The sequence below is a fragment of the Globicephala melas genome, chromosome 10, assembly GCF_963455315.2.
Source record: "Globicephala melas chromosome 10, mGloMel1.2, whole genome shotgun sequence".
Classification (NCBI taxonomy): Eukaryota; Metazoa; Chordata; class Mammalia; order Artiodactyla; family Delphinidae; genus Globicephala; species Globicephala melas.
Genome location: NC_083323.1, coordinates 21,698,414 through 21,725,793, shown reverse-complemented (window position 1 = coordinate 21,725,793; position 27,380 = coordinate 21,698,414). Strand labels below are relative to the sequence as shown.

At 36.9% G+C, this 27,380-nt stretch overlaps 1 protein-coding gene across 19 annotated transcripts in view; it reads right to left on the bottom strand.

Moving 5' to 3' along the window:
* The window catches only part of ANKS1B (ankyrin repeat and sterile alpha motif domain containing 1B), a 1,162,364-nt gene that overhangs the window by 717,170 nt on the left and 417,814 nt on the right, over nt 1-27,380 (bottom strand). For all 19 annotated transcript variants that reach the window (XM_060307139.1, XM_060307138.1, XM_060307130.1 and 16 more), the window contains one exon: nt 18,920-19,085. In XM_060307139.1, the coding sequence (XP_060163122.1) occupies nt 18,920-19,085 (166 nt within the window). The remainder of the gene's footprint in view (nt 1-18,919; nt 19,086-27,380) is intronic.

Genomic DNA, 27,380 nt, shown 5'->3' with positions numbered 1-27,380 from the left:
AATCAAGACAGCATGGTACTGGCGCAAAAACAGAAAGATAGGTCAATGGAACAGGATAGAAAGCCCAGAGTTAAACCCACGCACATATGGTCACCTTATCTTTGGTAAAGGAGGCAGGAATGTACAGTGGAGAAAGGACAGCCTCTTCAATAAGTGGTGCTGGGAAAACTGGACAGGTACATATAAAAGTATGAGATTAGATCACTCTCTAACACCATATACAAAAATAAGCTCAAAATGGATTGAAGACCTAAATGTAAGGCCAGAAACTATCAGAGTCTTAGAGGAAAACATAGGCAGAACACTCTATGACATAAATCACAGCAAGATCCTTTTTGACACACCTCCTAGAGAAATGGAAATAAAAACAAAAATAAACAAATGGGACCTAATGAAACTTCAAAGCTTTTGCACAGCAAAGGAAACCATAAACAAGACCAAAAGACAACCCTCAGAATGGGAGAAAATATTTGCAAATGAAGCAACTGACAAAGGATTAATTTCTAAAATTTACAAGCAGCTCATGCAGCTCAGTAACAAAAAAACAAACAACCCAATCCAAAAATGGGCAGAAGACCTAAATAGACATTTCTCCAAGGAAGATATACAGACTGCCAACAAGCACATGAAAGAATGCTCAACATCATTAATCATTAGGGAAATGCAAATCAAAACTACAATGAGATATCATCTCACACCAGTCAGAATGGCCATCATCAAAAAATCTAGAAACAATAAATGCTGGAGAGGGTGTGGAGAAAAGGGAACACTCTTGCACTGCTGGTGGGAATGTGAATTGGTACAGCCACTATGGAGAACAGTATGGAGGTTCCTTAAAAAACTACAAAAAGAACTACCATATGACCCAGCAATCCCACTACTGGGCATATACCCTGAGAAAACCATAATTCAGAAAGAGTCATGTACCAAAATGTTCATTGCAGCTCTATTTACAATAGCATGGAGATGGAAACAACCTAAGTGCCCATCATTGGATGAATGGATAAAGAAGATGTGGCACATAAATATAATGGAATATTACTCAGCCATAAAAAGAAACGAAATTGAGCTATTTGTAATGAGGTGGATAGACCTAGAGTCTGTCATACAGAGTGAAGTCAGAAAGAGAAAGACAAATACCGTATGATAACACATATATATGGAATTTAAGAAAAAAATATGTCATGAAGAACCTAGGGGTAAGACAAGAATAAAGACACAGACCTACTGGAGAATGGACTTGAGGATATGGGGAGGGCGAAGGGTGAGCTGTGACAAAGCGAGAGAGAGGCATGGACATATATACACTACCAAACGTAAGGTAGATAGCTAGTGGGAAGCAGCCGCATAGCACAGGGATATCAGCTCGGTGCTTTGTGACTGTCTGGAGGGGTGGGATAGGGAGAGTGGGAGGGAGGGAGACGCAAGAGGGAAGAGATATGGGAACATATGTATATGTATCACTGATTCACTTTGTTATAAAGCAGAAACTAATACACCACTGTAAAGCAATTATATCCCAATAAAGATGTTAAAAAAAATTACAGTGGAAGAAGTAGATTCATATGACCAAGTTATTCTAAACATATTTAAAATCTTTCAAATAACTGAATTGAATTTAACAATAACTTTCCTTTAATATTTATATCCACATTGACAAAATTCTTTCATCACTTTTAGAAGAACTGATTTGATTTGACATTAAATATTTTCAGTTTCAAAACTATGTCTGCCCAGTTTAAGTAAGTTCTCTCGTGACTCAGCATTATTAATAGAAAGTCAAAGGGGTATTACATAAATTTAAATTACAAGCTTGGATCCTACTAAAAATAGTTTTAAGATGTTTTGTTGGACATTTAATTCTGATTTTAAGCAAGTAATTTCCACAGGTTCTTTGAATGTTGAGGGCAAATTTCTTATCAAATTTAATGTGCGTTTACTGAATGTACCTCATTATTTTACACTTAACTTATCTTTACATTTTTTTTAGACAACAAATGCCTTTTCAGTTTGCTGTGCCATAGCAAATTACAGTTGCCATCATCATGAAATTTGTGACATACTATATTCCAGTCTCTATTTCTTTTCTTTACTTCACCAGACATTGAAGTACAAGGTGAAAAAGAAGATGAGGTGAGGGGAATGGGGAAGCCCTGGTCATTTTAGGAAAGCCCCAGGCCTTTCTTGGTCTACTGGAACTCATGCCTCCTAGCCCTCTCAAACTGTATGACTGCATGGAGAGGACCTACAAGTTTCTACAGCTGATTAACAGTGAAAAGACAGTCTTTGCTTGCAGACAACTGCACTCTCTATGAATGGTTACAATAATATACAGCTAGTGGGAAGCAGCTGAATAGCACAGGGAGATCAGCTTGGTGCTTTGTGACCACCTAGAGGGGTCAGATAGGGAGGGTGGGAGGGAGACGCAAGAGGGAGGAGATATGGGTATATATATGTATAGCTGATTCACTATGTTATAAAGCAGAAACTAACACACCATTGTAAAGCAATTATACTCCAATAAAGATGTTAAAAAAAAAAGTTGCAAACTAATGGGTATGTATGATTCTATTTTGGTAAAAATGAACAAAATGTATATGTATATATATATTTGTGCTTTTCCATGCTAGTATGTGTAAGGAGACAGTTAAAGGATATAGACTGAGCTGTTAGCATTGTTTAAATGAAGGTGGGTTAGGAAGTGGGAACAATAAGGTCAGGCGAAATGGGGGAAATGATTAGGATTCCTTTATAAAATTATGTATTGTATTATAGGCTTTAATTCAGTAGTACAGCATATATTTCTTTTATAATTTGTAAGCCATCCAATAATGGGGGATAAAAACTTTTCAAATATAATGATTTACATTTTTTATTGTTGATTCCTAATTTCATTACACTATAATCTGAGATGGGGGCCTGATTCCCTGATGTGTTGAGACTGCCTCTGTGACCTAGTAAACGGTCAAGTTTTCTAAGTGTTTATGCTGGCGTGAGAAGACGAATGTATTGTCTATTGATGGGTACAGAGTTCTAGATATCAAATCAAGCTTGTTAATTGTATTATTCAACAGTCTACACTTTTATGTTTCTTCATTTTTCAATATTCTGACATATGGTAATATTAAAATCTTACACAAATTGTGAATTTCAGTTTTTATTCAAAGTCCTATCAATTTTGGCTTCTAATATTTCAAGGCAAGGCTGTGTGTGAAAAAATTTATGACTTTAACCTTCTTGGTATTGTGTTTTACCCTTTTGTTGTTATACCGTACCTCTATTTAACTCTTTTGTTTTTAACTTTCAACTATATTTTGGTTGATAATATTGCTTCAACGTCTTTCTTTAGGTTGGTTTTGCTTGATCTTTTGCTTTATTAACCCCAGTTGTATCATTTTCATTTAGATTTGACTCCTGTAAAAAACACATAGTAAGATTTTTTAAATTACATCCAATATGACCATCTTTGTCTTTCATTAATTATTTTCTATTTTGTATTTCTGGTTCACCAGGGTTACTCTTTGCTTTACTTATTTTTTCCAGATTTAGGGACTTTATAATTAATAAAGATTCCTTTATTCTTTTATTTTCCATTATTGGTTTGGAAGATATAAAAATATGTTTCTAATTTTTAGTGGTTTCTCTTAAAATTTTTACTGGAAATGCTTTTAACAAACAAAAAAAAAAATTCAAAAGTCATTAAATGTATTTGTTTCTCTAGTTCTTTAGTGCACTTTTCTTACTCTCTGGGGGAAATTTAACACCCTAGCTGCACTTCAGCAGTAGGCCTGACTTCTGGCTCCCACTTCAGGTGAAGCATTTTCTAGATTCCATTACCCTGAGGGATACAATCTCCCTACAGACCCTTCCCATTGCTGGGCCCAGTCACCAGCTGGTCTGCCATTTAGATTCCACTTTCTATTTTGTGTTTCTGATCTCATTGAGCATGGAGATATTGCCTTTGTTTTTCAGCAAAGCCAAAATTTATAATTTTCTCATTATATATTTTATCCTTCATCGTTTTGATACACTGGAAAATTGGGGAAGGGTCACTTTAAAATAAATCTGACAGATCTTGCCAAGTTGACAGGTCATATTATACTTATATGATCAGAAAAACATATAATTTATTTAAAAATCAATACAATACAAACGTATATATACCAGATGTTCATTCTCAATTATGGAAAAGCTGTGCACAGCAACAACAAAAAAAAAAGTGGGAAAGGAATAAATCAGAATGTTAACATTAGATTCTCTGATAGGTAGGATTCGGGGAAAATACTTTTCTTGCACAAAATTACTAAAATAATTTATTTAATTTTATGATGCGAACATAAACTTATTTTTAAAAAGCTACTAGAAGAAAAAGTAAGCATTGTATTAGTGGCTATGTTGAAAATTTTTATATTATACTAAAAAATAACAACAGTCCAACAGGATTTCCTAAGGCAAACAATTAGTTAAAAGATATTCAAAATAAGCTTATCTGTTCAGAAAAATTTCTGTGTTGCTATGTCTCAGAATTTAGATGAATCACATTTTTCCACACTCGGTTACAGTAATCAAAGTATGTTTCACCTGATATGATGATCCAGGAACCTCATTCTTGCCTTGGACAATGTCTGCTTAGTACTTTTCAATTTTCTATGGAAAGAAATGCTAGCTAGTTCACTTCTCTTGACTTGTTTGTGGCACAGTTTTTAGCATTCCATTATTCTCATTTCATTTCCTCTATTCACAGGTGAGAGACACTAGATGACTATCTAGTAATGAATTGAATGGTTCTATAGAAATTAAAAGCATAGAAAGCCTATGTGATTAAATGGCACCTGCAGTTTCTTCTCTGGGTTCTGTGTATAAAGAACAGAATAGGGTCTCCTACAGAGAATGAATGTGGCCAACTCTGGCAGGAAAATATGTAACTCTGGATGCAATAATGGTCTATTTGAGTCCTTTTGACTCCCAGTATCTAGAATGCTTTGAGCTTTTATTTAGCAATATATTATAGATAAAACCTCTCCTATTTTTTCATGTCTAATATGTTTTCTTTTTCTTCATGTCTCATACACCTAAGGACCTGGAAAATAGTAAGTCCTCAATAAATAGTTGTGGAACAAATGAATGAATAAATGAATGAATCTTATGAAAATAGTTCTAAACAGTGCTTTGCAGCACTGGGGAAGAGCTATGAATAATAGATACGCTGACAGTCACAGTGAATTCTCATCTCTTTCAACAAATTATTCATCTGTTTTGATGCAGTTTCCTCTACTGCAACAGGAGATACGATGATAAACGTAATGAAATGATAGATCTGGAAATTTTTAGTGCATTAATTCTTGACTGAGATTAAATAAAATTACTTTTAATTCTCTACTCTTCTTAACTATTCAAACTTAGTCTGTCAATACCCAAAAGTAATACAAAAGAAGAAACTATTTCTGTCTTTTCCATTTGTTATAAACTACTTCTGAGAGACCAACAGAAAAACAAAACAATCTATTATGAGTTTCTCAGATTTATGTATTGTAATACAAATGTAAAATGTAATATATTGGATAAAATCTAGCATAAAATATATTAATGTAAAATGGTTACTTTTTAAATGTATAATGTGACTGTAGTTGGGTGGCAGTTAATTTTGCTAATGTTACTTAATTAAGAGTGTAGGAGTCCCTAAAGAGAGAACTAGCAGTCTTAGTGTAATATTACATTAATAACACAGCCTCTATGGAAAAGACTGTAAAATGAATTAGTGAGCTTGCCAGTAGATGAATTTGACATGTCTAGACAGCGTAGGGAGAAAAAAAAAAGATTTTAAATATAAGACTATAAGCATTATACAAGATTTCTTTAAAACTATAATTTTAGTATAATGTTATTTCCAACTTAATGCTATATGTAGAAGCTGCTAAACAGAACATTAATAAGGGAGTCCAAGAAATAACAGCTTAATCATCAGAGTGGATTGAAACTGCACAATTGTAAATTTCCATGAGCTATAATAATATTTTCTCTTTTACAAGCATTGAGAATAACTCTTGTCAAGTGTTCAACCAGTCCACCAAACAAGATAATCTAAATTAAAATATTCTGAATATGAGCAAAACCATAGGTTAAAAACCAATCTTTAACAGATAAAGGTTTATTGCAAGGAAGTTTCAGTATTTTATAGACAGTATCCATCCTTAGCCTATTCAACTTTCTTTCGTCAAAGATGGAAATCGCCTACGTATTTAACATTAACTAGATAAATGGGAATTGTTTTGACATGAGCTACTTTAACTTTCTAGATGACTAAGCTATTTTTAATTTTCTAATTATAAAAACAGTATGTGTTAACTGTAGGAAGTTTGGACAATAAAAAAAGGTATGAAAAAAATAAAATTACATGTTATCCTAGCATCTAGAGATAGTAAAATGACTATGATATCTTCCTGGTCTTTTTTTTTTCCATGCACATACACATAATATTAGTTTGCAACCAAATTTGTATCAAATGGTAAATAGACATTCATTCATTCAACAGCTATTTATTCAGGGGCAACTATGTGCCATTATAAAAATTTGAATAAGTAGATATTATTTGAAAACATTATTTTTAATGATTTTATCCTTTTATCATTATTACTTAGGCATTCACTTGTTTTGACTTTGGGGTTGTCTCCAATTCATCCACTTATTTTAGACTGATTAGAACATTCCTCAGTACCACTTCACAGATGGGCACAATACAGCTCTATCCCAAACCACTAAACAAGTTTCCAACTCTTTCTATTGAAAGGAAAAATTCAAGATTTATCCTGCAAATCAAAAAAAAAAAAAAAAAACTCAGAATCACGTGTTTAACTAAATAAATAATTAATGAACTGTGAATGTGGTTAAGAATATGATCTCTAGAGTAAAATATCCTGTATGCAAAGTCCAGCACTGCCATTTTCTAAAAAGCTCCAAGCTTTTCTGTGCCTTGTTTTCCTTTCTGCAAAATAGTAATGATAAAACTTTTTACTTCATATATAGCTTAAGATTAAATAAGTTAATATGCATAAAATAAGTAGTCAATAACATTAGCTATTATTATTTTTTCATTAATATTTACTGAGTGTCTTTTATGTGGCAGCGATTTTGCTAGAAACTATGGTTGCAGTTGGAGAACAGGCAAGATGGTAAACTCTACAAGACAAAAAACTAAAACAGATATTACAGTAAGTAACCCCAAAATAATTACATAATCTCAATCAAAACTAAGGGGTCTAGGGCTTCCTTGGTGGCGCAGTGGTTAAGAGTCCGCCTGCCGATGCAGGGGACATGGGTTCGTGCCCCGGTCCGGGAAGATCCCACATGCCGCGGAGCGGCTTGGCCCGTGAGCCATGGCCGCTGAGCCTGCACGTCCGGAGCCTGTGCTCTGCAACAGGAGAGGCCACAACAGTGAGAGGCCCACGTACCGCAAAAAAAAAAACAAACAAACAAAAAAACAAAATAAAAACAACTACGGGGTCTAAAGGAAAATAAAATTAGAAGGTGCTAAAAAATTAGAAAACAGAGGCATCCATATACATACTTAGTCTGGGGCACAGGTATGTGTGGGTTCCCACAAAGGAGGTTTCCCTGAATAATAATACAAGTTATTTACTTGGGAGAAGGAGAAGGAAAAGGGACAGTAGAAACAGACATTGCTTCAGGCATGTGAAGGCCCACAGATAGAAAGGAGCTGCCCCTATTAAAGAACTAAAAGGAACTAAAGAGGGCCAGTTGGAAAGGTAGAGACTGGTGTGACATGAGGACATTGTGTGAAATGAAAAGGAAAAAAATATATCACCTTATTCAGGGCCTTCTGAACCTTACTAGGGATTTGGGTCATCTTTCTAAGAGCAGCGGCATGTCACTAAGAGAGGAGTGATGCACTCAGATTTGGCTGCAACGTGAATAATAAATTCAAGGAAGGCAAATAGGCAAATAATATTTTATTATTAAATAATCCAGAAGAGTAATTGGTGATGGTAGAGATTAAGAGAAGCAGATAGATTTGAGAAGTAGTTAGGGATCAATAGTAAGTTACAGAATTACCCTCACCCTACAACCTATTCCAGTTAAAAACCACAAGACTTGGTGACTGATTGAATATGGAAGCTAACGAAGATGGAGATGGAAAGAATGACACACAGCCTTCTGCAATCAGATGAATGATTAAGTCATTTACTAAGAGAAGGAACCCTGCATGAAGAGCAAGTTTGGAAGGAAAGACATAAGTGTAATTTTGGGGTCAAGGTATTTTTGAGACATATAAGTGGAGACATTCAATAGATGGACAGATGGATGAGGCTGGAATTGAGAGGAAGTGATCTAGACCAGAAATAGTTGGGAGTCTTCAGCATGTTGACTGTAACAGAAGCCATACTATGGATGAGATCACTTAGGAAGAGGGAAAAGTAAATAGAAAAGGGAGGACTTTGAGCCTTGAGGAACTCCCAACTTTTAGAACCTTACAGAAAAATATCGGCTGTCAATATATAGAGAGAACAGCATAAGATGAAAATCTCCCTTGGACAGCAAAGGGAAGAAAAGATGGCAAGATGGAGGTGTCACTAACCCGTGAAATGCTGCTGAGAGGTGAAGAAAAATGAGGTTTGAGACATGTCCTTTAGATTTTGTGACATCAAGGTCATTGCCTTTAGAAAGCACCTTTCGTCAGCCCCAGTAGCCTAATGGATGAGGCACTGGCCTCCTAGAAAGCACCTTTCAACAGAGCAGTGAGGACTGGAAACCTGACAAGGTGGGCTGAGAAGTGAAAGGTAAGGAAGAAAATGAACATACTAAGAATGTGAAGGGGATAGAGAGAAGAATAGCAGCTGAGGAATCAAGTGGGATCAGGGAACTTTTTAGTTCTTTATTTGTCGCTTTCATTATTAGTTGCTTCTTCTGTTCGTTATTGTTTTTCAAATGAAAAAGACTTAAACAGGGCTTCCCTGGTGGTGCAGTGGTTGAGAGTCCGCCTGCCGATGCAGGGGACATGGGTTCGTGCCCCGGTCCGGGAAGATCCCACATGTCACGGAGCAGCTGGGCCCGTGAGCCATGGCCGCTGAGCCTGCGCGTCCGGAGCCTGTGCTCCACAACGGGAGAGGCCACAACAGTGAGAGGCCCGCGTACCGCAAAAAAAAAAAAAAAAAAAAAACTTAAACAGATTTAAATGTTACTGTGCATGGCCCAGGGAAGGACAATTAAAAACACAGGAGGGTTTCCCTGGTGGCACAGTGGTTAAGAACCTGCCTGCCAATGCAGGGGACACGGGTTCGAGCCCTGGTCCGGGAAGATCCCACATGCCATGGAGCAACTAAGCCTGTGCACCACAACTACTGAACCTGCACTCTAGAGCCCATGAGCCACAACTACTGAGCCCGTGAGCCACAACTACTGAGCCCGTGTGCCACAACTACTGAAGCCCGCGTGCCTAGAGCCATTGCTCTGCAACGTGAGAAGCCACCAAAATGAGAAGCCTGCACACCACAACGAAGAGTAGCCCCTGCTTGCCGCAACTAGAGAAAGCCCACGCGCAGCAACCAAGACGCAACGCAGCCAAAAATAAACAAATAAAATAAATAAATTTTAAAAAAACAACAACAAAAACCACAGGAGAGAGAAGGAGTGAATGAAAGGGTCAAATTACTGGGAAGGTAGAGACATGGAGCACAGAGGTTGGAGCTGACCTTCCATACATAGCATGAGAAAAATACCCTCTATTTTAACAGGAGGAATAGGCAGGAGAAGGTGCAGGGGCAGTTGTACTTGTAGACTTGGTGGAGGACGTTAAACTTCCACCTGATGGCTCTGATTTTCTTTTTTTTTTAACCATATTTTTTGAAGTTCAGTTAATTTACAATGTTGTGTTAGATGCAGGTGTATAGCAAAGTGATTCAGTTATGCATACATATATACATATATTTTTTTTCATACTCTTTTCCATTATAGGCTATTACAAGATATTGAATACAGTTCCCTGTGCCATACATTAGGTCCTTGTTGCTCCAATTTTCTTTATTAATTAAACTATGAGGTCATCTGCTGAGAGTAAGAGACAAGGTAGGATAAAGTATCTGAGGTTTGAGGAGAGTAAAGGAAGAGTGGACAGATGCAGTGTGGAGGGCCTGCTTGAATTTGGTGAGCATGAATTTATGAATTAATGAAAGTTTACCTCATTATTATACATATTCTGACATTGCAGAGAATCTCTGTTCCACAGGATACCATATATGACATCAGAAAAAGCTTATATCCCCCACATAATCACTTTAATAAGAGTTCATTGTATTTTTAGAAATCTTATGATTCTATGATTCATGTTATTCATGTATAGAACAAGTAGAATTGGTTTGAGGAAAAAAAGCGATAATGTTCTTTTTGTTTAGGACGTAGTTTTCCAAATAAAACAAACTTCCCCCAATTTGATCAAACTGAGATGATTACATTTTCAAATTAGTTAACTGTCCATATGGATGAAAGAATGGTTAATTTACCAGGATTTCACTGCAGGTACTGCTGTTCTAGTTTTCTCTCTTTGCCCTTCTATAAACTAACACTGGGTTACAAATTTACTACGCAGAGATCTGCCTTAATAAATGGCTAAGACAGCACTGAGCACAGAGACAATGGCAAATAAATAATTGCTGTTTGATAAAAATGGTTCTTATCAGCAAGGCCAGTGTTTGTATGTTAAAGAATGCTTTCAAGGGGCTTAAAAATAGTTTGCTATCTTAAATGAGTTAAACATACCCACAGAACTCATGTTGACACTACCCACTTGCTTAGCAGAGATAAACATTAGCCCTAGTCCAGTCTGAATTCTTTTAATTTCAAAAATTTGGCATTAGAATTAAGAAAGCTTCACCATTTCAAAAAATATTTTGGTATAAATAAGTTATAGAACCACCCTCACACTATGACCTATTTCAGGATACTGGGGGAGGTGTAGTGAGGTGTGGAGGATTATTCACCACATGACATTTTTGTTTCAGGTTGACCATAGTTCAGTGAGCACATTAGCAAATTGAATAAAGGTAACCGAGACGCACACTATCCTGGCATGGTACTATTGATTGTGTCCTTTTTATCAGAGATCATTTATTCTTATCCAACAGGATTGGAACAGTCTTCACTGGTGTTGTTGTAAATTGCTCATTAATCAAAATGGATTTATTGAGCATCCATAGTAAGCAAAGCCCGTACTAAGTGATTCAAAATAACAGGTTGCCTAGTAACCATAAAATGGAAAAACTCCCCTGTGTAAATGAAAGGCAGATAAGAAAACACTATCTTTGATGGCACCTGACTATTTCATAAGGGATTTTTCTGCTATCATAGCCATTTTATTTTAAGGGTGATATTCATTCATTCATTCACTCATTTAATGATTCATTCATTTATGTAACTGAGTCACCACTACGATTACGTAAGGTACTTTGCTCAATGCAATAAGGGAAATAAATATGATTCAATACTGACTGAGTAAACATAAGTCTTAGAAAATTTACCAAGCAAGGACTGGACTTCTGTTCATCTTTATTTAATGAGCCTAGTACTAGAGCAATATTCTTTATTCCATATAAATATGTAGTCATTGAGGCATGAGTAAAATGCTCCTTGCAGGAGTATGCTTCATTTTCTGGTTTAATTGTAAAATCTTGTTGAATACAGATTTACTAATAAGTTGCTTTCGTATTTAAATTAAACCAGTTGATATGACAAAAAATTTTTTCTTGTGGTCAGGATGAGACCTGTTTTATACTAGCTCATCTAGTTAATAAGTAAAAGAGACCACAGAGAGGGAACTAACATCCATACTTAACTGATTTTCTGAGAAAAATACATATTGCATACCCATGAATGACAATGGCAGTTACAGCCAAGACCCTCAGGCTGCACAGCCTCTGAGACAAGCAAGTCCGGGCATGATCTGCCCCTGTAGACCCCAATACCCTACCCTAATTCACCTCTCCCATCTAGGTATTGAGTTTGTGTGCTCAGTTACAGCCCCTGTATTTCTTTCTTCAGGCTGCTACTAACCTGGTGTTTAAAACAAGAGAAATGTATTTTCTCACAGTGCTAGAGGCTGGAAGTCCAAAATCAAGGTGTTGGCAGAACTAGTTCTTCCTGAGGGTTGTGAAGAAAGGATCTGTTCCAGGCCTCGCTCCTTGGCTTTTACAAGGCCATCTTCTCCCCATGTCTCTTCACACTGTCTTCCCTCTTTGCACATGTCTGTGTCTTCCTTTTTATGAGTCATGTTGGATTAGGGTCCACCTAAAGACTTCATTTTAACTTGATGATCTCTATAAAGATCCTGTCTCCAATTCTCCAAATAAGGTCACATTCTGAGGTACTAGGAGTACTAGGAGTTCCAATATACCTTTATGGTAGGGGGGATGGGGGCACAAATCAACTTATCACCGTCCCTCTAAAGAAATGGTCATCCCTCCACTCTCTCCATCTCTATCTTTGTCTCTCTCTATTCCTCACTGTCTTTCTTTCTCTCCAGGAAAAGCTTCAGAATGCAGTTCCTGTATGTGTAGAAATCCTCATTTTGTCTGTAAAACTGAGCCAAGTTATCCAGCACAGTTAACCAAAAACTGTAGAATACATACCCTAAGATATAATTCTTTAGTTCCCTTGGCTACTATTTTCCAAATGGCAGAATCCCACGGGGAGAAGGGATGAGCTTCACTCCTACATACCTCTCAGCTTTGTTCCCGCTTCCCCCTCTTCGTTGGCATTGGCTTTCTCCTGGCCATCATCATTTTCTGCTGAGACTGCACATTGATCTCCTAATTAATCCTCCTGCCTCTAGCCTTTGTTCAATCTATCCCCCACATTGCTTCCTGAGAGATCGTTCTAAAACACAAAAATCTATCATGTCCCTCCTTAAAGTCTGTCAGTGGTTTGACTCTGCTATCCAACCTTCAGCATGTCACTTCTTTTTTTATGCATTTTTCCCTAGTCTCATTCTATGCTCTAACCATGCTATATTGGGCATAGTCTGTGAATGCAGTAGTTCTTCCACACATCTGAATTTCTGGGCACACTATTCCCTGGCCTAGAGAGCCATATATTTCCCATTCATTCATCTAACTCTTCCTTCTTTGAGGCTCAGATCAGGCACTACCTCCTGTTCTACTCTCCTGGAACACCTTACGCTCACCTCTCTCATTGAACTTATTACCCTTAATTTTAACACTTCTAAGCTCCTAAGTATCAGGACTTTTACCTTTCACTCTGTTTCTTCTGAAACATGCAGCATGAGACCTAGAACACCAGAGGCACTCTATAAATGTTTATTAAGTGAGGAACTGTAGGGTAGTTACCTACCCAGTTCAATCTGAGGGCCTCCAAATGACTCATGTGCATCAAGAGAGGTCTCCTCTTCTAGAAGTCCTACCTTTAGATAATAAGGGACTTACTAACAAAGGGAAAACATCAGTAACTCTAAGAGAAGTCCATAACTTCCCCTAAGTTCATGAGCTTAATTAGTTGGTCCTGAGAAGGCAAAGCTAAGCATAGCAGAATGAGAGACTTGGAAGTAACTGGATCCAGGCAAAACCTAAGGTACAGGTTAATGGAATCAACAGAAGGAAAAGACATGAACTGTTTCCTCATCCAGCCAGATGACAGTTATATTGATGCTCCCTTCTACCTGCTATGTTGTTTATGGAGGGGAATTTTGTGAGGTTCACTTGATAAGGTTCCATCTAGAACTGGAACAGAAACTGCTCTGACTCTCATATTCATCTGTATTCCTATCATTAAAAAAAAATTCTTCCATTTTTAATTCTGGACTCCCTCAACCCTAGGATTCACAATCACAGCCCAAAGTACAAAGACCACCAATCACTATAAATTAAGCCTGGGTCAGCTGAGTAAATTGGTTTCTTTTATACTGAATCCAAATGATTGAACACAATTGGGGAAAATTATGTACCCATGCAAATTAACTCTTATCCCACTTAGAAAACAACAATAACAACGAACAACGCAGGCATTGTTGAAGTTTGTATTTTCCAAATGTATCTGTAAGAATATCTTTTTACGATATGACTTAGATAACACTTTTCCATAAAAGGGAAGGGGAATTAAATTCCCTCCAGTTAAATATATGCAGGCTCTTGTCTACAATGGAAGCGATGTTGCCTTCTGAAGCTAAGTTATAAGGAGTAACATAGCTTCTGCCTCGTTCTCTTAGGATACTTCCTCTTGGAACACTTTTACATACCATGCTGAAGTCCAAGTAGGCCATTCCAGCCACATGAGTAAGGATCGGTCTTGAGAATAGATCCTCCAGCCCCCAGTCAAGTTGCCCCAGTTGATACCACTTGGGGCAGAAAGACGCTATCCCTGCCAAGCCCTTCCCGAAATGCAGATTTATAAGCAAAATAAATGCTCAGACATTAAGTGTTGAGGTGGTTTGTTATATAGCAATCAATAAGCAGAACAGATTCTAATACTTGAAAACAGGGTGCTGCCATAATAAAAATTTAAAATACATGGCACTAATTTTGTGAACGAGGCAGCAGGCAAAAGCTGGAAGAGCCTCAAAATGAGTGCTTGTGAAAGGCTAAAGGCCAAGGAGAGGATTCGTGGAAGTCTAAAAAGCTATGAGAAAGTTGTTGCTGAAGGCTTAAATAGGACAGCAAATGTAATAATTGGAACCTAAAGGCAGGGAGTCATTTATAAAGTAGAGGAAAGTTTGGCAACATTGACTTCTGCTAACACTGAGAAAAGAAACTGAACCAAATGAATTCTATGATCTAGCTAAAGAGATTTCCAGGCAGAATATTTAAAGTCAACCCAGCTTCATCTGGCTGCCCACGATAACATGCCAGTAGAGAGAGGAACTAAAGAATGACCCACTAAATACAAAGAGGCCAGAAATTTCTGGGTACAAAACCAAAACGGGTTTCTCATTTCTAGCTGCTCCAAATGGCAAACAATCCTCAAAGAAATAAGGCCAATGACCAAATGTGGGTGAGATACAAGATCATATGTTAAGACCTAAGAAAGATCTCAGGTAGTGCCACGTAGAAACTTTAAGCCAGACAAAAGACCGTCTAAGGATTTAAGGGCATGCCTCACAGATCCTCCTTGTTTAATAACAGGGTTCCTAAGAACCTCAAGGACATTGTCTCACAGAATTCTTATAAGGGGCACAAGGCAGAGAAAAACTTATCTGAAATATAAGCTTTTATCTAATGGAGTATAAATTGAAACACAGGAAGTCCACAAAGTTTTAAAAGAAAGTAGATCAGTAGATTATCTCTGTAATATAAAATGAAAAGAGATAATAAAAAATGAAAAGAGGTCTTTTGACCCCTAATCTTCTATAGACAGTAAGCAAGTGAGAAAGATACTGAGCTGTAAACATGGTTTACTTTTTATGGAAAAAGAAGAATGACTTGGAGGGTGGAACCAAGAGCCAGAGAAACCAATTACTACTCCATTGTACTAAGCCTTAATCAAGTAACTGTGCTTGATTAGATTCAGAATTCCCACAGACTAGTGATGGCTGCATGCCCTATTTTCCCTGTGTTTGAATGGGAGTGTCAATTGTGGTTTTCCTATGCCTTTCCCACTCTTATATGTTATGGGACAGGAGACTGGCAACTTGTCTCTTTAGTTCACAGGTCATCATTGCCAAGAGCAAAGGTAGTCAAGGACCTATACCATAAGAACTGCACCAGGACGACTCAGACATACCTGAACCTAGTCTGGGAGTTCATGCAGTAATGAGCTGATGTTTGGGAATCCTGAGGGAAAAAATGAGTGCAATTTGCATAGGAAAATGATATAAATCATTGTGACCAGAGGGCAGACTGTGCAGGATTATATTTTCCAAAAATGACAGCAAAAATATCTGCCATCTTATATTCCTCAAAATACCTTCAAGCTTACCTTTTATTTATAATAGCATGGTCATTTTATAGTCTATATCTGATAATTCCAGTATTTGAAGTCTTTCGGGTGTGTATCTGTTCGTTCTTATTTCTGTTGATTCTTGTTTGGGGATCTTTTTCTTTTAGGCTTAATCTTTGTAAACTGATCATCTGAATTGCAAAAGTATTTATAGGAATTATTTGGGGCCTAGGAAGATAATACATTCCTCTCTAGACGTTTACATTTGCTTCTGCTTGATGACTGAGGGTATTACTTTAAACTAAATTCATGGACTGATGTTTTTTAGACCATATGGATGATACGTTTTGGGTGCAAACCTGTGTGAGGACCAGCTCATGGTTACAACTCCTCAGGAATTTCTCCCCTTGTTCTGCTCACAACAAATCATCTTTTCAGACCTTGCAGTCTCCTCAGAATGAAGGTTATGAGGCAGGACTATTTCTGATTACTGTGAGGGTGTAGCCCCTGTGCTCCTAGCTCTATGGAGGAAGGATTTCCTGTTAGAATCCTCATGCTGAGCAGGCACAGAGATTTGTTTTCTGTACACAAATCCATAGAGGACTGAGCACCAAAGTTCAACAGCAGGTTCAGCAAATTCCCTCAGGACAAAAGTGGCTTTAATGCTCCACTGGCTTCCCACCTTCACCAATGTACTGCCTGATTATTTCTTACTAATATACTGATAAAAAGAAGTTCCTAATTTAAATGTTATTCGCTTTACATAATCTTCCTGTCACCTTTTTGATGCTTTTAAGTTTTCCTTTTCTGTATTTTTATCCAGCACGTTTATTGGTTTTCAGCAGGAGAGTTTTTCTAAGCCTATTAGCCTTGTTACCTGGGTCCATGTCTTTTTCATCCCTGTATCCTCAGCATGCAAAGCAATGCCTGGCATGTGAAGGAACTCAATTCGTTTTTGATTGTTTAATGAATACACAATGCTTTCATTCCTGCTTCCACCAACCCTAACTTAACACCCTTACCCCCATTCCCTAATTAAGGCTCTTTTAAATTTTCATACTTATATACCGTCCATTTTCCTACATTAACTGAGCTTTGCCCCTGATTTCCCCACTATTTTCCCCTATGACCTCTCCTACAGAAGATCTTTCATTCAACTCACATTCTTATCATCTCTCAGCACTGTCTTCACTCTCCATGATTGCTTCTGAATCACTCACTATTCTACTTTCATCCGAAATCTGCTGCTCATCTGATGATTATGCTATCCTATTATAACATACTTTTTCTGATTTTATTGTTATCATATGTGGACTTCCAGGCATACCTCCACATTTCTTGACGATTTCAGTACTTGGTTCACACTTTCTATTCCACTTTATCTCCTAATATAATGCAGCAGCATAACTAACATAGATAGTATTTAAGAGTACAAGTGGACAACACAAGCTCAAGTCCCAGAACCATCCGCTGTTAACACGTAACCTTGGGAGGTTACCTAATATTTTGGTGCCTCACTTTCCTCACTGTGAATTGGGAATAATGGCATTATTACCTTATAGCATTGTAAGGATTATGTGAAATAATGTATATAAAGCACTTATAATAGTATCTGGCACACAGTAAATGCTCAATAAACTAACTATTTTCATGATTATGCTCTTACCTCATCCTAAAATATTCTTTCTGCATGCTTATGATTCATACAACACCCTGGCCTCAATGCTTCTCAAAAATCTACTTGTTCACTTCTATAAAGTACCATAGCCTATTACTTAAAATGGTATATCTGAATTTTACTTTAACGCTTCTCAACATCTAGCTCTTCTTTTCAGTCAATAACCTTTTACAGTACTCAGAAATTGAACCCATATGGAAGTACCTATTTTCTTTGTATTCATAATGCTCTATCTTCTCTTCTCTCTGAGAGAAGCAATGTCTGTGTTTTCTTAGACTAGCTCAGTCTTAATTTCTACCTATTCAGTTCTCTTTTTACTCTTTGTCTTCAATCTCTTGCTCTCCACCAGCAAATTCCTCCAACTTGTAAACCTGACCAAGTCTTACTTATCCTAAACTAAACTATCCACTTCTCCTTCATACCACTTTCTTTTCATGTTAGCATCAAATCTCTTCTAATCCTCTTCAAAGGGTAACCTGTATTCTCCAATCCCATTTCCTTATTTTGCATTTCCGAGTGTCTCACTGTTAACTTCCAGAAATCTGGTTTTATCACATCACTTCTTAAACTTACTATTCAAAGATAGGCAGCAATTGGATTATCAAACCAAAAAAAAAAGCTTCTCCTCAGAACTTCTCCTATCAACTTCTTTGCAGCTTTGAATATGCTGACCACCCATTTGAAGGTTTCCTCCCTCATTAGCTTCCATGTTAACTACTGTGCATTCTTTCTTAGAGGCAGTGGCAAAGGAACAGAATGCAAACATGATGGTAGTCAAAAACTCATGTTCAAGCAAAGGCCCCCCAATGTATAGATCTTAAATAAGACACTTAGCTCCAATCTCCTTATCAGTAAAATAGGCATAATATTTGTTTGCCTTGCTCACCAGTTTATAATGCAAAAAATAAAACAATGGATCTGAAAATACCACAAAAGAGATAAAATACACAAAGTAGCTGAGTATGCTTTGATAACCTGAAAGCAGATAGGATGCAGGAAAGTATATTGAAATACTCTTGCTACCAAATTTGCTATGAACTCTAAAGGACCCAATGTTTTGTATCTGACCTAGAAGGTTTTTCACTGTTAAAATGTTTCAGTGTCTTCACCATGACAGAACCATCTCCATGAGGGTCTTGTCAAGAAGTTAAGAGACTTCACATCAAAAATGCTCTAACTTACCTGGACTCACTTCAAAATGCAAAAAAATAAAAGTAAAAATCATCGTGACTATATTGGGGCACTTTCATTTTTTAAATATTGTGGGAAATCTAAATATTAATGACACATCTTCACATATGCAGGCATATAAATTGAATTGGTCCAAATGTCAGTAAGAAATATTACCAGTTCTTGGAGAAGGGGCCCTTGCAATTTCTAAGGAGCAAGGTTTCTTTGTAACTGCTGTGTCCATGAGATCACATAGAAAATTCTCATTTTCTGAAGGAAATGTATCCAGAGAAGCAGATGGTACAATTTCCATAGTGTAATTCCTCTTCTTTGGATAGGACTCCTGAAAGGAAGGAGAAAAAATAAAAATAGCTTTGTGATAAAGACACAGCCTGTTTAATTTATAAAAACTAGAAAAAATAATAAGGTTCGTCAGTTCTTCTAAAAGTGATTGACAGGTGATGGTTCATCTGTTTGAATAAGTTATGCAACAGTGTAACCCCAATATTATCAGTGATCTTTTTAGAAGGGTCTTTATAATTTGGTTCCCCTGACGTTATCAGGGGAGGTCCTGATCTCCTGTCATGAGATCTTTTTGTAATATATGTGTATTTTCTACTTGTGGCATAAACTGTTGTTTAACTAATCCACAGTCATTCCCACAACTTTACTCCTTTGCTTGCTTCCTAGAGATATGACTCAGGTTTTGGCCAGTTAGATATAAGGGGAAATTTGCTGGGAGGCTTCTGGAAAAATATTTTTTCTTCAAAGAAAAGACATGTAAAGAGGCTTTTTAAGAGCCTTGGCTTTCCTTGGTTTCCTCTCTCTGCATGCAGCCTTGATGTCTGGAGGGGGCAGGCATGTTGTAACCATAGGCAGTAAGCCTCTTACCTCAAAAAGCTAACAGGCCAAGAATGGCAACAGAAGGGTAAAAAAGCCTGGGACCTAGATGGTATCACTGAGCTGCTCAAATAGCCCCAGGACCAGTTTCTTCAGGCTTCTTAAGCAAATATTAAAGTTCTGATTGTTTGAGTCACTGCTAATTGGGTTTTCAGTCACTTAGAAGTAAATGCGTTCCCACCCAACACACTTCCTTGCTGAATACTGCTAACTAATATATTAAGGTTACTCTTTTCAGGTTAGGATAAAATTAAGGTCCAATTTTATATTACTGATTCTTCAATATATTCTAAAAACTGGAATTTGTTTCATTTTACAAGATCTTTACTTCTTATATAAGGCATTAATGGTCAGCAAATATTTATTGGGCATCTATCATATACATCTAGGACTGTGCTAACTGCTGGAGATTTAAAAAAAACAAATAAGACATAATCCTTGCCCTCAGAAAGTTCACAGTTTACTAGAGAAGAAAAACAGATTATCTGCATGGTGAATTTCACAATTAATCATGTTTTACTTTTGATATTTGTTATCTTTATAAACCATACTTCACTATCAAAAGAAAAAAACAAATAAGAAGAAAAATTAACTCACTTTCAAAAAATCTTCTAAGATATATCCAAGGGTTGGTAAAGATTTAGTACAAGCTCCTATTTTTTTCTATAATGATACTTACAGTATAGCAGAATAAGTATTCAAGGTCAGTGTAATTGCTTTCAGACTATACCAGACCCTCACACATCAAAGAGTCAATTATGTTCACTCTACTCTATTGAAAGCAGGAAATTGGGAGTAATTTATTTTTAACAACAAAGGGTGACAAAGTTGAAAGCGTCCAGAGGAAAGCAATCAGGATGGTATGTGATTTAAAAACCATGTCACAGAAGAAATGATGAAAGGAACTGCAGTGTTCTATCCCAGAGAAGCCTTACAGCTGCATAATAGTTTTCTCAACATATTTGAAAGTCTGTCCTTCAAGAGCTATCCCACAAAGTGGGAAAGGGGATAAGTTGTTGTGGTAGATTTATTCTAAAGTTCTTCAAAGTAGAACAAAGAGCAATGTTTATTAGTCAAGGAGGGCAAATTTGGGGCAACACAAAAAATAGTTTTCTGTGAATTAACAATATTGCTTATCTTCTAAAATAAAAATGCACTGACAGGGCTTCCCTGGTGGTGCAGTTGTTAAGGATCCACCTGCCAATGCAGGGGACACAGGTTCGAACCCTGGTCCAGGAAGATCCCACATGCCGCAGAGTAACTAAGCCCATGCGCCACAACTACTGAGCCTGTGCTCTAGAGTCCGCATGCCACAACTACTGAAGCCCGCGCACCTAGAGCCTGTGCTCCGCAACAAGAGAAGCCACCGCAATGAGAAGCCCAGCCCACGCACTGCATCAAAGAGCAGCCCCTGCTCGCCGCAAATAGAGAAAGCCCACACGCAGCAACGAAGACCCAATGTAGCCAAAAGTAAATAAATGAATTAAAAAATAAAATAAAATAACAGGCAAAGATAAATATTAAAAAAATGCACTGATACAATAATTAGCTAAAAATAGCACTAGAAAGCAACAGAACTCCTCATTAAGTGGAAATGTTTACACAGAACTATCTATTGATAAAATTATGTATAAAACACACCAGGTGACTGTAAACTCCATGAAAGCTGGAATTTCTCTTGTTCACCACTCTATCCCCAGAATCTAATATAACTCCTGCTACATAATGGGTCCTCAGTAAATATTTTGATCAACTGAACAGTCTCTAATGTCCTTTCAAACAAATCTGAATACCAGTTAGGAAAAGGATAATGCCTTTTAAAGATGTAAATTACTTTACTCTTCTGGTTTTTTTAAATGATTGTTTACTGCTTTGCATATCAAAAGTGAAAAAAATGAGATTACAGTAAGATTGTAATGAGCCTATGAAAGAAGAGTCTCCAGCTTAAACCCTAGTTCATCCTAAAATTAAATTAGAACAACCCATTCTTCATGAATTTGATTAAGTTGGACTTTTACTATGTTTATAAAGAATTATGAGGATTTTAAAGGCCTTGAAAACTACTTTGAAATTTAACCACACAGGGTGAGTTAGTATATTAAGTATATATATTTATTAGAGAAATATTAGAAACTATAAAGAAAGAGAAAAAAATATCACATGAAAACCCAGCATGCTCAGATAACTAACAGCAACATTTTGGTGTATATTCTCCCAGATGGCTTCCTGTGTGTAGACATGTGGGTGTGTGCAAAGGAAAGACCAACTATTTTAAACAATAATGAAGTACACTCTCTTCTGCTTCTTAAGGGAGTGCCATCATTTCTCATAGGCGTAGAAGTCTATAGTACGCACATGGCTTCCTTATGGAAAGTGAGGGCCCCAAGGGAAGGAGATAGTAAAACAAAGATAGCAAGGAGGAGACAGTAAAACAAAGATAGCAAAGCCGTACCTTTGTAACCAAATATTTTATATTACCGAAAAAGCAGGGCATTCAACGAAATACCTGACAAGTATCCCTTGAAAGAGGATATATGAGATTATAAAATAATAAAATATATCCACGTGTGTCCATGTTTAAGAGATTGATCATTACCACTGAGATCTGCTCCTCCCATCCCATGCTCCCCTTTCCATTCCCACCCCTTCCCTTGGCAACCAGGGCTAAATCTTGTTCTGAATGTTGTGTTTATAATTCCCTGGATTGCTGTTAAAATTTATCTATGTATGTAGGTATCAATAAAGAATAAATGGTTTCGTACTGTATGCTTTTGAATTTCATATATATAATATAAAATGCTCTTGCTCTTCTGTGACTTTTTTCAATCAATATTATGCTTCTAAGTTTCATTTATTTTCAGTGTGATGCAGGAGTCCATCATATAGGTATACCACAAATTCACTTACACATTCTCCCAACAACGGACCTTTAAACATTTCCCAGATGTTTTGTTATTAAGAAAAATGTTGCTATGGATATTCCTGTACAAAGTACATTCATACAAGTAACCAGGGTACATTACCTATTCCAGTAGTCATGGGACAGAGAATCAAGAATAGACACAAGATGTGAAAAATGAATGGAATCAAAAGTTCTACACAAATAGGAATTTATAGCAAGAGGTGATCATGAGAATTGAGATTGGATGCCTTGTAGATTCTACAGAAATCTTAAGGAGGGCATTGCATTTTCCCACCCCAAGAAGGATAAAAGTTCAAGAGATTTTCTGTAAGTCTTACATAAAGATATTAAATATAAATATATACAGATATTATATGTAATGTTTTCTGATTTGGTATTTACCTCTAGTAATGTATTCTGAACAAGTTTCAATGACAAATACATGTCTACATGATGAATTTAAGTCCCAGTACACGCACAGCCATAATTTATTTAGTCAATCTTATCATACTGAAATTTTAATGTTTTTCTTTTAAGGGAACACTCTTGTGCATATATCTTTGTTTACATGCTCAACTAGTTCTTTTGAAATGGAATTCCTGTGACAATAGTTATATACCATATGCTTACATATAACTGAATCTGTTTCTGGATTTTCTAATTGTTCCATATGTCAGTCTATTCTATATCACAATCATACTGCTTTGATTACTGAAAGCTTAAAATTAATTTTACTATCTGGTAGGCTATGTCTCTCCTCATATTCATCCTTATCAAAGCACTGATGATTATCATCATGTTTATTTTTCAAAAAACATCTTTAAACATTTTTGTCAATTTCTCCTTAAATCATTATCTCAACATCATACCCACTCATTCCCCAAGTCCCATATACAACACTGAATTAGGTATCTCAAACACATTCATTTCTCTCTACCACCACTACAACCCTGGTCCGGGTCACCATTGTATCTCACTTGAACTGCTAAACAACTTCCAAACTGGTCTCCTTGCCTCTAGTCTTGCTCCTCTCCCAATTAATTCACTTTCAAACACAAGCATGAGTTACTAAGAGTAAGTCAGGTCAAAATAAATTCATTTCCTTTCATTATAACTTTATTTGATGACAGAATCATAAAATGTTCTAGTCATAGTACCTACTGATTCTTTTTAAACAGTTAACATGGTCTTTCATAATATCTCAGAATTTCCATGCTGAATGATTTCATTAAATGCATTAATGATCCAGGTAGTAAACTCATTAAAATAACAAGATCTGGAAGAATAAACTAAAGGTTAAACATAATCCCATTAATCTATAAGTTAAACGGGGTTAATAACTAAAGACCTGCTTGTCTAGTACCTAGCAAAGTGCCATGTTCATAGTAGGACTCGACAAATATATGCTAAAAAATAAATATATAAAATAGCTAACATTTCAGTCAGTATTTTAAGGCCTGATTCCTCATCTAGAATTAAAGAACCATAGAGGCAAAGACTACAACCATCTTTTTCACATAGTATGCACTTAATAAACATTTGTTGAATTAATGAAATCTGAAATAATGTCATTCAAAATCTATCACAGATTCAAATCACTGTAAGAAGAATAGCAACTTATGAAGTGTTTTACAGTCTGCAAAGTAAACAGTATTTCATTTAGCCAGATGATTCGCATTTAGCTCTCATAACAATCCTCCTAATATTACTATTATCCCCATTCAGAAACTAAGGCTTGGAATTATTAGGTGTCCAATATTAATCAACATCTGGTTAATGAAAGTTTTGGGGCTACAACCTAGGTCTTATCTCAGCAAATCTAGTTTTCATACTATTGTATCCCAGACAAAAGGACTATGACAAGATCTTTATGCCATAACTAAGGGAAAGAGGCAACTCTGCCCATTGCTAGGTAGTATCTAACCCTGCCAACCTCTTAGCCTTTTCAAGCCCTCTTCCTTATTGTGAGAAATGTGGATTTTGATACACAGATTAATTGCCACAATACTCTTGATGGTAAATCCTGGCAATGGACCAGAGAGATTAAAAGAATTGAGGTCCAACAGTTTGTGATTCACTTTTCAAGGCTCCATTGTACCTAGTCTAGCAAAATATGGCTCCAATTTGGTTAGCAGCTTTTGCTTTTTTCTTGATATTTGGCGTCTCCCTTTATTTGAATGCCTGGTTCCTGAATCCCAGACTTGTTTCTGTGCTTGAATTTTTATAATGGTAGCATGCCTAAGACTGTGTTCTCTGCCTTGGTCTTTGCTAACTCTTTTCTGAGGGACTAATGGCTTGTCCCCAAATCCTAAACAGGTCCCTAACTTCATACTGCCTAACTTCATAGCCCCTGAGAGACTGTTTAGCTTTGATGCTTACTTAGTCACTTTTATCCTACCTGTTATAGTTAGTTGTGCAATGTATGAACCAAATAGTGCTTCTTAAAAAAAGATGCATACTGAGAGCACTGAATAAATTAATATTATGCCCCTCAAGAAAAATAAACTTTAGCAATAAAAAGTCTACAAAATATGCTTTCACTTGTTGTTTGCACTGTGTTCCTATAAGAGTTTAAAATCATCAGGAGTGGGCTCATTCTAACAAGTCAAAGTTTATTAGTGATTAAATATGAGGTCCTATGGTTCAGTACAGAAATGACTTTTAAAAATTCAGTATGTGGGTATATAGATTAGCAATACTATGAAAAAAGAAACAGGAGTTACAGCTGACAGTATGAGTCAGAGTGTAACGCACCAGTTAAAGACATAATGTGACAATGGCTGATTTAATATAAGAATGATATTTAAACCAGGGAACGTGACAGCCCCCCTTCCTCTGTGTTAATTAGAATTGGGAATAATCTGGTTTAGGAATTTTTTTTTTTTTTTTTTTTTTTTTGCATTACGCGGGCCTCTCACTGTTGCGGTCTCTCCCGTTGCGGGAGAACAGGCTCCGGACGCGCAGGCTCAGCGGCCATGGCTCACGGGCCCAGCCGCTCCGTGGCATGTGGGATCCTCCCAGACCGGGGCACGAACCCGTGTCCCCTGCATCGGCAGGCGGACTCTCAACCACTGCGCCACCAGGGAAGCCCTGGTTTAGGAATTTTGTAAAAGACAGGCTACCTGTATGATGTTGACCATCCTTTGGAAAGTGGTGCAAGACTGTATTAATCGAAAAACCTTAGCAACAATCAGGGACCCGGTATGGGCATAGTCATTTCTCAATAGTACCAATGATGTAGCTTTTTAAATTAGGATTAAGGTGACCTAGAGGCTTTTCTAGACTACTTTGACAAGACATCTCTGTGAACCTGCCTATTAATACAGCTATTTCTTAACCACATAGGGGAAACTGAAGCAGCTTAACCAGCACTGCAGCAAACCACACCTGGTACACTTAGCTTGGTACTGGGGCCTACATTTGAGGAGCTGCAAAGACGAAATGGACTATCTTCTCTGCACATGGGTAAGGAAAGTGCTGAGTATCAAACCCATGTCATGTGGGGAAAGATTGAATAAGAAAAGGTGCAGGAAAACACATATCACAAGTATTTGAAAAACAGAAGAATGACTAGAATTGATAGAAAGAGTGCAGATAGATGGTAACAAGGCTGACTACCAGAGCTTCCCAGTATGAAATGGGCTGCTTAGCAAGTAGCAGGTTCTCTGCCACTGAAAGTCTTCAAGCCTAGTCTGATCAATACAAAGCATCTCCTAAGAATAGAAGATGGTGGTTTGACTTAGATGAGTTTGAAGATGTTAGGTAAAAAAGACAGTGGGAATAGAATTATTATGCTAGTACTATGATACAAGCTACCTGCATATTTTCACTGCTTCCTGAATTCTTTTTCTGATAATGGGAAAAGTAATACTAATGCAAGGGAGTGTAGGCTATGGCTCTTTCAAAGTTAGAGATGACTCACAATTCTAAATGATTCACAGTAGGTGAAAACTTTTGGAAGTGGTCTTGCTGCTCTGACATGTCCTGCAGTATCAAGAAAAGTATGCCCTGAAGACTTACAATGACATTAAAATAAGGAAGACTACAACATAAATATGGAATATTAAGAAAATAAGAGATTTTGAGTGGGAGAGAAAAATGAGTGACAAAACCACCCTAGGGAAAGGAGAATTGATAACAATGGTAGGCAAAATAATAGCCTCTCAAAGATGTCCATGTCCTAATCCCCAAAACCTGTGAATATATCATGTCACATGGCAAAAGGGGCTTTGCAGATGTATTAAGTTAAGGATCTTGAGATGGGGAGATCATCCTGGATTATCCAGGTGGCCCAGTATCACAACAGTCATTATAAATGAAAGAGGGAAGGAGAGTCAGTGTCAGACTGATGCAATGTAAGAGACTTGCCTGACCATTGCTGGCTTTGAAGGTGTAAGGCAGCCATGAGTCAAGGAATGAACACAGCTCATAGACGATAGAAAAGGCAAGAAAACAGATTCTCCCCCTAGAGACTCCAGAAAGGAATGAAGCCCTATCAACACCTTGGACTTAGCCCAGTGGGACACACTTTGGACTTTCAGAACTGTAAAATAATAAAGTTATGGGTTTTTTAAACTGCTAAGTTTGTGGTCATTGGTGACTGCAACAATAGGAAACTAATACAATAATACCAGCAGAAAGCAACACACATAGGGAGGCAACAGAAATTATTAAGGGTTGAGAGAGGAACATTAAAATTGGACTCCAATGGAAAAATACACCTTGCTATATTATGATATGACTCAATATTTTAAAGATAGTGATTCTTTCACTTTCACTTAGTCTTAAATTTAATGCAGTAGTATTGCAATAGTTTCCCTCCCACCCCATCTTGGA